Source organism: Chlorocebus sabaeus, chromosome 11 (assembly GCF_047675955.1).
Source record: "Chlorocebus sabaeus isolate Y175 chromosome 11, mChlSab1.0.hap1, whole genome shotgun sequence".
NCBI classification, from domain to species: Eukaryota; Metazoa; Chordata; class Mammalia; order Primates; family Cercopithecidae; genus Chlorocebus; species Chlorocebus sabaeus.
Genome location: NC_132914.1, coordinates 37194927 through 37209297, shown reverse-complemented (window position 1 = coordinate 37209297; position 14371 = coordinate 37194927). Strand labels below are relative to the sequence as shown.

Sequence of the window (14371 nt, the reverse complement as noted above, 5' to 3'; positions counted from 1 at the left end):
CTCAAATGAGAGATGGCTGGGATAAGAATGGAAAGTACAAGGCCAGGCACGGTGGCTGGCCAACATGGTGAAACCCCAACTCTACTAATAATACAAAACTTAGCCAGGCATGGTTGCATGTGCCTGTAATCCCAACTACTCAAGAAGCCAAGACAGGAGAATCGCTTGAACCCAGGAGGCGGAGGTTGCAGTGAGCCAAGATCGCGCTGCCGTTGCACTCCAGCCTGGGTGATAGTGTGAGGCTCTGTCTAAAAAAAAAAAAAAAAAGAATGGAGAGTACAGGAACTATACATGCTTGAGACATAAAATTGATAGAGCTGGTAGCTATTTAAATATGAATGTTCTGCGATCATGCTCAGGTTTTTAGATTGGGAGACATGAAAAAAACAATAGGTTTGGCAGGAAAGCCAAAGATTGAGCTTTAGGTTGTTGAGTTTGAGACACTTGGAAAACATCCAGATAATTGGGCAATTGGAAGTATACTTCTGGTACTTAGGGAAGAAAAACAAAGTTCAGAAAGCGGTCATGGAGGCTCAGTGTATTGGTTATAGCAATGGTCATGTAAAGTTGATATTTTCCAGCAAAGTAATGAAAGTAGATGGCCCAAAACAGAAGCAAAGGAGAAAGAAAAGATGAAGATGCCACCATCTGATAGGTGGGAGAAACCTAAAGAGAATAGTGTCACGCAGCACAAGGGATGGGAACATTGTAGGAAAGAGGGAAAAATTTTAGAAAATCTTATCACAAAATGATAATTGTATGTTGGAAAAATGCTCCTAGTTACCCATGAGACAACCACCAGCAATCTCTGGGAGAGCAACTTTAATGGAGTGGAGAGGATGATTTGCTTTATGAAATTATTACCAGTAGTCCCCTAGCCTTTTAAACTCATTTCTAACTATTTACTCAAGTATATAAGATATTTTTTTATTCTCATGAGTTTCCTACTTACATGGTTAAACAGGGAGAGGAAATCAACCGACATCCACGCTCTGTCAGGGAAAGAAATCAGGTGTTCAGAGTTGTTTTCAGTACTGATACAGGAATCTGTCCTTCACAAGGCTCCAAGCAAGGCATGGAGTCCCCGTCCCACTACTAGTGGCAGTGTTCTCTGGTAAACCAGATTCCAAGTTACCTGCTGAAGCTGGTGAGAGCAGTGAGGAAGGCGATAGTAAAGCATGGAAGATTGGGAATGCTGTTAGGGGAAAGAGAGTGACATTATTGCACAAAATAGGGTGTTAAGTCATGTATAAAGAAGGAGTGAGTGAGCACAATTACCTGCAGAAAATGAAGCTGGACCTGTGGCCACGGATCATTCCTACACCTGTGTTTGCCACCACTGATTTTCTGAAATTTAGGGCATTCTAGAGACAGGCATTTTAAGATCAAACACTGTTCTTGATGCTCCAGCTCGTTGAGTTTAATGAGACATACTTAAAAACAAATGGACCGTTTTCCAGAGGGCTAAGTTCACACCCAACTTCACGGAGTAGAAACTAAAAATGTTCCAAATTAACTCAAATCAATTTTTAAAAGATTTTCTGAGCAGAGAGCACATTTGGCTAAGACCCTGGGTGCCACGTGAAACATATAAACGATTGATTGAATGAAAATAGGCCATCCTTTCTCTTCCTTAAGACACTAAGCAGCCTTTTGTCCTGCTCTTTTTTACTTTAATTGGAAGCATTTTTAGGTTTTAGAGCCAGTTTTGTTCTAAATATATGAATACTTATTTGTCCCCTTTCTCAAAAGTCAGAGATTTTCTCCCTTTCTGGAAAGAAAGGCTAGAGATTGGAAAGTTAAATATTTCTTCTCTGCAACCAGTAAAAAAGAACCATTTGGTTCTAACTGTACTTGTCTGGACTCTGTGATTTGCTCTATTTGAGTTTCTAGTATATCTGCATTCAGCTCCCCAGCAGTCACATCCCACAGTAGAGGAACATCGTTGGCTATTGTCTAATTTCCCCACGGGAAAGGTGTCTACAATTGAGAAAAATAGTCTGAATTCCAGGCACACTTATTTACTACAAATTCTCTCTAAATATTGAAATGTCCTTCTACTATGAAATTTTGTGGGCTATGATTTCAAAAAGAGCTCTCTCTTTCTCTGGCTGTTCTATGTGGGCTTCCAGGAAACTGGCTCTGGCTGCTGTTGTTGCTTTCTGAAAGTGAGTTATCAAAATTACTAACCAATTCCATTTTGGGTGTTAATCAAATATTTGTGGCTTTCACCACTTGTCAATTTAAAAACCAGGCTCAACTTAAAATACCCTTTGACAATTGGTTTTGCCTTCTTTTTATTTCATTCTAAAAATGACTAATATATGTACCTCAATTCACCTACCCCCTAAAATTATTTTCCATACACCAAGTACAAACTAGCTTATGAACCTACAAGAATGCCTTGATTTCTAGAGCTGTTGTGCATTGGTTCATTCAATAAATATATATTGGGAATCTACCCTGCAGCGGACTGCATGCTGTTCTACAGATACAGAGTTGGTAAGCATGGCCTTATGCCTTGGGTGCTCAGAATCTATTTTGCTTACTAGTCAGTGAAGAGCATTGTATGTTACAATGAGGGCCATCTCCATCAGCTTTACTAAATGTGGATTAGCCTGAAATTTAAACTGTATATCAATAAGGAGAACTCCATTTTATTTAATTCATTCTGCAATTCATTTTATAAAGCATAATCCTTATGTAAATATCTTCATATTCATTTCTCTTATAAATGTAAAGTTTCCTGAAGTAGATAGAGCACACCTATAATTTCTGCCCTTGAAATTAGTATGTAAGAATAAATGCTTGTGAGAAGTTGCAGCATTCTAATCAATTTTTACACTGTTAAGGTTTGTGTGAATTTAGGGTTAGATCATAGGTATTTCTGTCTTTTTATTTCATGTACAGTCTTGGAACTGGGTGGATTGTTAGAGAATGTCTTCTCTTGAGATAGAAAATTTTGAAGTCTAGAATTTAGAACTTAGTCCAGGTCACACTGTGAAAGGGGACAAATAGGCCTAATATCTACTTTTCACCAAAACAGACAAAAAGAAAAAATTTCAGTCTATGCTTAGAATATTCTTATGAGCATTGACTTTGTGCCAATGTATTTAAATTTTCAGTTTTTATATTTAGAAAACCTTACATAAATTCATCAGGCCATGCTCAAGAAAGGCTTAAAGAGCAAATCTTGAGTGAAAAATATCATAGCCACTTCTAGAAGTTATACCTTTTTAAAAATGCCATTGTTAAAGCTGTCGGTATAATACATGCTCTCTGTAAAAGGTCAATTAGCAGATTCCCCAGGACATTTAAAGTTTTGTGCTACCTTCTAAATGTCAAGTTGAAGTTGGGAATCTTGTAATATTTGGAAGAATTTTGCCATAAAATGGTCTATATGATGAAAAAAAACTCCAGGTCAAGGATGAAAGAGTGGTAGGAAATCTTGTCGTTCCTCCAGAAGACGGAGGCAGATAAGGGCTTAGTCCAGATAAGCACAAATACAGTTCCCACACTGAGCCCCACTCCTTGGAATGGGAAGGAAATTGAACACTTTTTGATACTTGACCTCCTTTCCCTGAACAAAATGGTGTGGAGGGGCAGTATGGAGTAGCAGAAGGAATAGTTTTTCATGCTTTTTCAATAAAAGAAAGGCTTTACGCCTGCACATACGCTACGGAGTATGTTTTGGGAGAGGTTTGAAAGGATAAAGGGAAAAAAATAACTAGTAAGACTTGGTGTTTGTCCTGGTTATGGCCAGAGAAATGAAATTAAAAGTTTGGTCCATGACTTTGAACACTTGTTTTCAGAGCCCGGAGGAAGAGCAGTGAGGACAGATATGGATGTAGAAATCTTTGTTTCTGAGTTTAAACGTGAGAAAATTCATGCCTAGTCCCTTCGGTTTTTTGCTGAGAAGATGTAAGGTAGAAAAAATAATATCTTTTTTTTGACCTATCTCAAGAGTCATAATGGGCATTACTGTAAGAAAAGAGAGATTAACAAGAGAAAAGCATAACAAATGTGTTTAACCAAAGTTTTATGTGACACAGCCTTCAGGCATGAAGATTGCACCCAGGAAAAAACTGTGTATTTTTATGAACAGTTGTTGGAAATAAGAGTGGAGAACAAAGGGTATGAGCTAATAGTAATAACCTGGGAAGAACTCAGCGAGGCCTGTTTGTTCAGATTCTTCTTGGCCTCTGGGTATAGAGAAGGAACCCTATAGACTGAGGGTCTTATGACCTACTTTCAGAGGATGTAGGTAAGAGATTTTTTTTTTCTTTTTTTTATGACCGTGCTTCAGAGGCAAAGGTGGGGAAAAGATTAGGGTGTGAGCTCCAAGGTGCCATATTATGGAGTAGCATGTTCTGAGCCCCAACAAAGACAAGGCCATCTTCTAAGAAATTTGTGGAGGAATAAGGATTGGGATTTGAAGAGAATTGTGGGTGCTTGGGAAATCTATCTATTATTAGGGACAAGAAAATTTCCGGGCAACAGTGAGTATCCAGCCAAGGTTGAAAACTTGTAATGTGTATTTGTATCAATATGCCTGGTTGTGTTATTTCTCTGCCAGAACAGAATAGTCTAGAGGTTGAAAAGTGTTCAGAAAGAGACAAACATGAAGTTCTGCAGGGTGGCTGTAATAGAGGAACCTAAATATGAAGACATTGAGGATCTGGTGAGAGTGGTTAGAGGGATTCACATGAAGGTTTCATAGAGCGGGAAGCAGAGCCATGGAGCGAGTGAGAGATTGGTGGGGAACGAATGTTGAAGGTCTCTATGAGGTGGTGGTAGGCCAGCTTTTCTCAATAGTTGTAGTTTGCTGACGCCAGTCATAGATGATAATAATTTCCAGGATGTGGATAAATGTAAGCAGAAGTAAAGGCTTAGAAATCAGGGGGCTAAGAAACTTTAAGATGTATATATTGACTAAAGCCATCTAGATCAGGATTGTTGAGAATCCATTTGAGGCTGGTGATCATGAATTATAGAAGAGCTACTCATCTGCTCTATAGTGTGACTCCTTCAGCTACATTTGGCTGTGTGGGTGAAGTCACAGAAAAGGCAAATGTTTGCATTCATAGAGGGCTAGGATTTTTGCCAGATGGGTATAATGGAATGATAGAGGAGAAGGAAAATTTGGGATATTGAAATGATGGGAAGTTGTCAGTAATCTAAAGAAAGGAGAAAACTGATAATAGAGAGCAAGTAGAGGGGTCGGTTAACTGGTGGTCATCAGGAGGTCTAATACTCAAATCAGCTTCACGAGGGCAGCAACTGTGTTTTGTTCACTTACATGTCCCAGCACCTAGAATAGTACCTGGCACATAGTAGGTCACAGGAAGATCATTTAATAAGTAAGCAGGAAAAGTGAGAAGTTGGGGTCATGCTTGGATAAGTGATTGAGGAAGTTATTTGTTATGGATGACATCTCATATGTCTGAAATGCACACACAGTAAGTTCTCAGTAATTATTAGCCTTTATCATTATGCATTTTGGACTTTTATAGGGACTACATATTTTCAGAGAAATAAAATTGAGAACAATTTATCTGCAAATAAGTGAGTTGACCTTTCCCAAATGGGTATAACTTAAGACCATTGGAACAATTAGTATTGTTAAATTTAACCTCATATGGACAGAATACACAAAATACTAGTAGAAATTATGTCCCTTTCCAAATTAGCCTAGTCTGGTTCTCAAAGACAGACACTCAGTGTCCTTACTTCTAAAGCCTTCAGTTGTCTAGTTTAGTGTGCTTATCACAGGTGTAGAAAATTTTATATTTACATTGCTGAATCACCTCTCAGTACATTTGAATGGCGTTTCCTTTGCTTTTTGTCTAGGGCTGAAGTCTCATTCAAAAATATGGGTGACTGCCTAGCTCAGGAAGAGTTCACAGGAGGGAGAAGGCTGAAATGATAACAAATCTAATTTTTCAACCATGCCAGTTGTGTTAGTCTGTTTCTGTTGTTATAAAGGAATACCCGAGACTGGGTAATTTATAAAGAAAAGAGGTTTAATTGGCTCACGGTTCTGCAGGCTGCACAGGAAGCATGGTGCTGACATCTGCTTCTGGTGAGGGCCTCAGGAAGCTTATGGTGGAAGGCTAAGGGGGAACAGGCACCTCACATAGTGAAAGGGGGAGCAAGAGAGAGAAGAAGGAGGTTCCAGACTTTTTTTTTTTTTTTTTTTTTGAGACGGAGTCTCGCTCTGTCGCCCAGGCTGGAGTGCAGTGGCGCAATCTTGGCTCACTGCAAGCTCCGCCTCCCGGGTTCACGCCATTCTCCTACCTCAGCCTCCCGAGTAGCTGGGACTACAGGCGCCCGCCAAGTGCGCCCGGCTAATTTTTTTCTATTTTTTAGTAGAGACGGGGTTTCACCATGGTCTCGATCTCCTGACCTTGTGATCCGCCCGCCTCGGCCTCCCAAAGTGCTGGGATTACAGGCGTGAGCCACCGCGCCCGGCCTCTGGTTCCAGACTTTTTTTAACAACCAGATCTCATGTGAACTGAGTGAGAACTCACTCATCAACAAGGGGATGGCACTAAACCATTCAAGAGGGATCTTCCCCCCACGATTCAATACCTCCCACCAAGCCCTACCTCTAACTTTGGGGATTACAATTCAAGATGAGATTTGGAAGGGACAAACGTAAAAACCCTATCACCAGTGTTTTCATATTTAGTTAACTGAATCAAAAAAGTGTTTTGATTTTGAACATTAAGAAATATTCTTTCATATCCTTTTCAGACAACTTGTATGTCCCTTGGATGTCTTTTTCAGATGACCTATTTCTCCTTTCACAGCCCATAGTATCATGACTTGTAAACAGTAAATATTTAATAAATCTGTGCTGACTGATCTTTAATGACAACAAAAGCAGTTCCCTGAAATGCCCTTTGTTCTACCTCTTTGCCTGGTAAATTTCTTTTATGATTTGGTTCCAATGTCATATTTAAAATGGCTCCCAGCTCTCGTCATTAAAATGAATCAGCCCCTGTTCCAGGTAGCTCATACCCAGTTTCCATTACATTGTCATTGTTCGTCTGTTTCTCATTCTTCCCTTTTATCTACCAAGGAGCAGGGATTTGGGCTTATTCATCTTTAGTATCTCTGATACCTTGCATGTGCTTGCCATCTGTAAAGTGCTCCAGAATTGTCTGGCAAATGACTGTGACAGGGAGAAAACTCATTCTATAAGCATGATGTAGGCTTTAGTTGGCAAACCCTGCCCTCTAAAGGATTTTGCTTCTTTAAATTTTTTTCTGCAGTTAGAATACTGCTGCCAAATGAGCAATTAGTAACTGATTATGACTTTGTGATCCAATTAGCAGATGTGATTAGGGGATGGTTAGCCTTTGTTCCTATACCTACTTCTTTTAAATTAAGAATAATCCGTAATTGATACTCAGTATAACTTTGCTGAAAGCACAGATTTCACCAAGATGTTAACAATGGCCATATTTGAGTAGTAGTATTTTTGTTTAACTTTTTTCTTTAGACATAATGTTTTTCATTGTTTGAATTTTCTTTTTCAGGATATGTATTAGGAAAAAAAACTATTTTCATTTTTTAAAATAGATGGTACATGAGGTAGACAATTAAGAGAAATGAATGCTTTGATGCAACTTGGAACCAGTCAGGGCTGGATCACAATGAGCCAGTCTACAGTTTGGTAACAAATCTCATTGGTTTAGGAAAGCAAAAGTTTATTTGCTCCAAATTGACGAGGACTCTTCTACATTCAGTCTCTCAGATCCAAGCCTCCTTCAGCTCAAAGTGGCTTCCAAAGTTGATGTGGCCAAAAGAGGGAGAAATCGAAGAGACCAGCCAGCTCTCACCTGGCTCGGCACATGTCACTTTCCTTGGCCAAAACAAATCCCAAGGCCCCAAGCTGACTGCACAAGAGAGTGGAAAATGCAGAGAAGCACATGGAATCCAGTATATGGTGAGCACCAGTTGTCTCTGCCAACATGACGGTAACTCTTTTCATTTTTCAGTTACTGTAATGAATGTATGTTGGATCCAGACTGCGGTTTCTGCTACAAGATGAACAAATCAACTGTCATTGACTCCTCCTGTGTTCCAGTTAATAAAGCATCTACAAATGAGGCAGCCTGGGGCAGGTATATCACTCATTTTACCATACGAATGTATAATAATATTTCAAAATGAGGCTTATGTTTAAGTTTTCAGAGTGCTTGCACTTATAGCAGTTCTTTTAAACTGACCTTCACAATTACATTACTTTGCAGTATATACTGGTGATAGTGGATGCAAAGCATTGCAATTGTGTGTTCCACGCAGAGTAGAAAGCACCCAGGCCTAGACTTTTGGAGACCCAGATTTCTCTAATAAGGTATAGGAGTTTGGATCTTTAGTTTTAGGCAGGTGTTCACAAATACTGCTAAGGCAATTTCTCCCACTGCATATTGTTTAATTACACTGTATTTCCAAACTCCAAAACTTTTAAATGAAAGAAAACTGTAAAGTCAAAATGAATTATCACATTAAGCCGCACGTGGTGCATCACGCAAAATGAATTATTATCACATTAAGCCGCACGTGGTGTAATCCCAGCACTTTGGGAGGCTGAGGCAGGCAGATCACTTGAGGTCAGGAGTTCGAGACCACTCTGGCCAACATGGTAAAACCCTGTCTCTACAAAATTACAAAAATTAGCTGGGAGTGGTGGCACATGCCTGTAATCCCAGCTGCTCAGGAGGCTAAGGCAGGAGAATCACTTGAACCCAGGAGATAGAGTTTGCAGTGAGCCGAGATCAAACCACTGCTCTCTAGCCTAGACAGCAGAGTGAGACTCTGCCTCAAAAAAAAAAAAAAAAAAAAAAAAAAGAATTACTATCACATTAAATTATTTCATGAAACTATTTTTTTATTCCTAGAGGCCTTTTCCAGGGTTGAGTGAAATTAAGCAAAATAAGGATAAAAGTTGGTAATCATTGGCATGTAACTACCTTGGGAGGCTAGAAACCTTAATATTTTTGGTTTGTAGTAGATATATAAATGAAATATTAATATAAAATAAATATTCTCCAGATTTGTGAACTAACATTTGTATCCAGACATATAAAATGTGCAAATGTTATTTGATATGGCTTTAACCTCTTTTGTGTTTTAAATTCCTATAAAATAAATGCTCTTATCTACTCATAGTACTGATAAAGGCAATGAAATCTGTAATAAAGTATTGTGTCTCATAGGAGCTTACAGATAAAGTATAATGTAATAATCATTTCATTAGAGAACTGCTCCAAAGAAATAAATTATATATGTTAGTTGACTAAAGATCCAGACCACATTTTAAATATACTAATTACAAAGAAATATGTAAAAGAAATACAATTAGTATTTTAAATGAACACTCAAAAGAGTTTCTTTTAAAAATATTCAGTGTATAGTTTTCATCAGCCAAACTTAGTGAGTTAATTGATTAAATATTTCTAGATGTACTTGTTCACAGCTTTAAACTTTCAGAGTTTTTTTTTTTTGCCAATGGGGAAAAAAAAACTAAGTTACTACTAGTCTAGAATTATGAACATGTTATGAAATCTGTTAGAAATGTACATAGTTTCCTGTATTTTACATAATTAATTAATAAACTTATTAGAACTCTCTACTAAATAGTAAGGAGGCACTAAAATTAGATGTTTCTCTTACCTTCAGTAGAAGGGTTAGAGGTCAGAGGCCTCAAAGCAGGAGTTTTGACTTTTTTGCAAATAACAAATCATACAACTTTTTAGTAGTAATGTTTATTCCCTTATTTCAGAAAGATTAACAACTCACTCTTACATTTTATTTGTATTTTTATACCATCATCCTGTAGCTGCACATGAATTAGAGAAAAGTAAGGCACAGATAATAACTAAGTAGCAAAAATAAAAATAACTTAAAAAAATGATGTTCACAGCATATTCTTACAATAGTCGCAAACTCTTTACAAGGAAAAGAAAGAAAAAACCCCATGTTTTCTTACTCCTCCCTGTGCTGTGCAACAGTGCTCCTTCTCGGTGGGCCACTGCTATTGGTTACATCCTTAGTCTTGGCTAGAAAAGAGCAAAAAGGCAGGATGTGTTCTCCATGAAAAATTCTTCAGATAGATTTTCCACATGCAGGTAAAATAATATTCCGTATATATAATAGTCAGTAAATATTTTTGTTGGTTGGTTGGTGGTTTGGTTGACAGATTTGATACAATTACCTGGAATGGAACTCTAAGGCAAAATCAACCATTACTTTGGATTCACATCTAGAGATATACTATAAATATTTCAAGGTCAAGTATTGAGGCAGTCCATAGCCATATATCCTAATCTCTAACTGTAGCTGTTTCCTGAAAAGACACCAGGTGGAATGGCAACACCATTGATGATGGAAATAGTATAATACTGTTGATTAACTCTGAATTGTCAATATAATGAAAATCATTTGTTCGTATGATCAACTATGAGATTATTTATCAGTATGCTTTTCTATATCTCTGTTGTTAAATTTCAATGAAAACTTAAAAAAAATTATTTAGCAGACTTTTAGAAACTGCAGTAGACTGAGCTGATGCAGGAAAATCTCCTGCCCATTAACCTGCCCCTACACCTCCAACATGCATCCCACACACATTCAAGTTTAATGCACAGCGGAACTTGAAAGAAATTCCCAAGTGCCACAACAGAGTGTGAGTGGTGAGCCCGCATGGGAATAGCAGAAGAGAATATAGGCATTACAGGTGAGAGGTTAGGGTTTTTAATGCTGAGGGAGATTAGCTTCAGGCCTTGTCTGTGTAGCTACAAAGCGGTATCCAGGTTCTGAAATAGGGACAAGAAAAATTCTAACTAGACTGGGCTTGGAAAGCTACCTACTTCTCTGCCGCTCACTTGGGACTACAAATGGAAATAGTGTCACACATGAAAAAGCAAAACCAAGAGCCTTTGCTATGAGGGAGTGTGTGTTCTCATTTCACACTGCCTTTGTGAAGTGGGAACCATGAGTTGAGAAACATAAACACTAAAATAAATAAATTGAATAAAAAGTAGGTCCTAAACTGGAGACATCCATAGAGACATGTTAGGAATCCACATGAAATTATCAGAACCCAGTGTACATGAGATGTCCATGGGAAGCAACTCTTGATAAATGCAGGAGGACAGTCAGAGAGTATTAGGCTGGTGCAAAAGTTAATTGCGGTTTTACCATTACTTTTAAGTAATTAACTTTTGCACCAACCTAATAGAAACCACATCAATTATTGGAGGCAAGGAAGCCACCAAGTGTGACAGATGGACAAATGAATACATAAAGAACCTTGCATTGAAAAAAAAAAAAAAAAAAAAAAGAGTCTTTAAAAGCAATAAAGGAAAGTATATTTTTCAATTATACTGGAAGTTATATGCTTATGATTGGTGCAGTATATATGTGTATTTTTATATGAGACATATGTATGTTATAATTCAGCAATTTTTGCAAAAAAAAGTAAAACTTGGGAAGCTGAAATTCTAGAGAAATGACATAGGATGTGGTATGACAACTTTTAGGAAAAAGTCTTCTAATGATCATTTTAAATGTTTCTGCTTTTTGAGTTTTTTTCAGAAAGAAATTGAGATTACAATTAGTTTTTCAATTTGTTAAATACAGATGTTAAATATATGAGAGTAAGCTCTTAAAATATGAACTATTAGAGGGAGAAATAAGAGACTCAAAGTATAATAAGAGAGGAAGGGGCAAAAAACAAAAACCCAGAAAAATTACATCTAAATGTAACTGTTTTTAAAATAAAAAATAAACTAATTAAACACAATTGTAAAAGATAAAAGATCTTCATATTGAATTTTTTAATACAGTTGTATGCTGTTCACAGGAGACAGTCACAGAAAGGTTAGAAATATAGAAATAGAGGAAAGAAAAAATTAGACAAGTACTAAGTCAAAAAGACAAAAAATAGCAGAGACTAGAGTATTCAGAAAATTTACAAGCTTGATAGGAGAGTCAAGTAGAACCTAATGTAGAGAATGCCATTCTTTTTAAGAAACCATGGAACACTTATGAAATTTTACCATGTTCAAGCACAAAGAGTAAATTCAGTAAGCTTATATAAATTATAGATATTTCAGTAAATTATAAGTAAATCCAAATAATCAGTATCATCCAGAACATGTTTTCTAATAAAAACGCAATAAAACTATAAAACAAAAGAAAGACATTTATCACCCCTTCTAGTTTAGCCTGGGAACTAAAATAAACAAAACACCCAAAAAGCAACTTCAAATTAATGAATAGGTTTAGAAGAAATCACAGTGCAAAACAAGATGTTAAAATTAATAACAGCTCTATAAGAGGTTAGACGTAGAACATAGAGTAAGCCTGTAGAGTTAGCAGAGGATGGGAAGAGCAAAGCAAAGAAATACTCGAGAGGATCAAGAAATAAAAGTTCTTAAAGAAGACAAAATGTAGAAACTTCTTGCAATACTGATCAAGAAGAGAGAGAAGGCACAAACAATATTTAGAAAAAAAAAAAAGATGTATAACAATGGATAGTAAAGATTTTTAAATTCATAATAGAATACTATGAACAGTGTTCTCCAGTGCATTTGAAAACAGATAAATGGACAGTTTTCAAGAAAAAATGTAACTTTCCAAAACCAATTCCAAACCTCTGTGAAGTGAGTGATTTCTATACCCTACTTACAGATGAGAATAGTGTTACTTAGAGGTTCTGAATGACTTTCTCAAAGTCAAAAGGCCAGTAAGTTCACTTCTGCTAGGAGGGCAACAATTGAGTAGTGGAAAGATACACATTTTAGTTTCAGGTAGTTTCCAGTTTCTAAGTTAAACAAAGTATGTTATTGACAAATCAGGCATTAGAATGTTTTTGTTTTGTTTTATTTTGTTTGTTTGTTTTCTGTATTTATCTGTGTCTGTTTATCCACCCCCCTACCTCCTGACTCTGCATCTATACGAAACCATAAATACTCTATTCTGGAACTTCAAACCTCCTGACTGTTTAAAATAGTGTTGCCAATGAGGGACACTTTCTTAATGCGCTGATTCAGTATTTGTTTCCTATAATACAGCACTTTCACTCTGTAATTAGAAACACTAAAATAGCTAGATAGATTCCCTATTTGGCAATTCATTGTTTTCTGTACTCATTCAGCAGAGATATTTTTCTCAAAGCTGCACTCTGATGTAACACCCAGTCTGTTTTCCCAGCATTTCACCACTCTCCCACACAGATTCTAGTCAGTTTAAACCCCTTGTCATTACCCTAATATCTGTTATAATTTCCTGTCTCTACGTCTTTTCTCACACTGTGCCTTCTGTCTAGAATTTACCCTCCTTGATCTCTGCCTGAAATCTATTTTATTTTATTTTTTGCTCGGATTAGATGTTCCTTTTTCCTTGCAGTTTCTGTGATAAGCCCCAGAAAACAATGCTTATTCTATCTCCTGCTGCCCTCTAGCACTCCGCTGGTTGTCACATACTATAAGAGACATTTCCTGGCTATAAGGTGAATGATAGCCATTTAAGTCCTACTGGAACACCTCACAGGGCTGACACTATGTGCCACTTAGCATAGCAGTGTGAGGCAACCTGGCCTGGGGATTTCCAGGAGACACGTCCACCTCAGTACAGATGCAATTCTTACAAACCTTTGAACAAAGTTACCCTTACAAGACTAGCTTAACCTCGTTTTATGAATGAAAGACCCGGTAACTGACTCAGATTGAACACAGGTATAAGAAAGGGGAAGAATCCCCCAAGCTCTGAGAATAGTCCCCAGATGGAAGCCCTCCTGGATGGGCGGTCATCTGATCCGTGAATGAATCTGGCTCATGCCGCTCACCTGCTCCCATTATCCAACTTGTAAGAGCACTGCTAGAATAAACTGCTGGTGTTCAACATCAGTCGGCATCTAAGTCTCATCTTTGATGTGAATCAGACCACATTGGAAGAAAAATTGCCACTGGGGAAGCCAGTTAACTATGACCATCCAAAACCCCTGAATAATGAATGATCCTTGTATGATTTGTATGATAATTATATTTTTATATGATAGCAATCTGTGTTTGAATGTATATTTGCTTCTAGATTATAAATTCTAATTTCTATATTCTGCACTGTTTTTAAACTTTTGGTGTTTTATATACATCAAGCATTCAATCAGTAATTATAAAAATATATAAGGGTTTAAAATTATCACAGTTATAAATGAGAGGATATGATGTTCCTGTCACTTCATTTTAGTTACATCTTTTGCATCCATACTTATTTCCAGGAAAGGAAACTTATAAAAGGAAAAAATTGAAGTAATGCAATTTACATGAACACAAAGCGTTAATGTTTACCTGTACTA

The 14371-nt window shown here is 37.2% G+C and overlaps 1 protein-coding gene across 1 annotated transcript in view; it reads left to right on the top strand.

Moving 5' to 3' along the window:
- Positions 1-14371, top strand: part of SLC2A13 (solute carrier family 2 member 13) — a 383993-nt gene that overhangs the window by 304347 nt on the left and 65275 nt on the right. The window contains exon 7 of the mRNA XM_008002866.3: positions 8007-8132. Coding sequence (XP_008001057.1) covers positions 8007-8132 — 126 coding nt within the window. The remainder of the gene's footprint in view (positions 1-8006; positions 8133-14371) is intronic.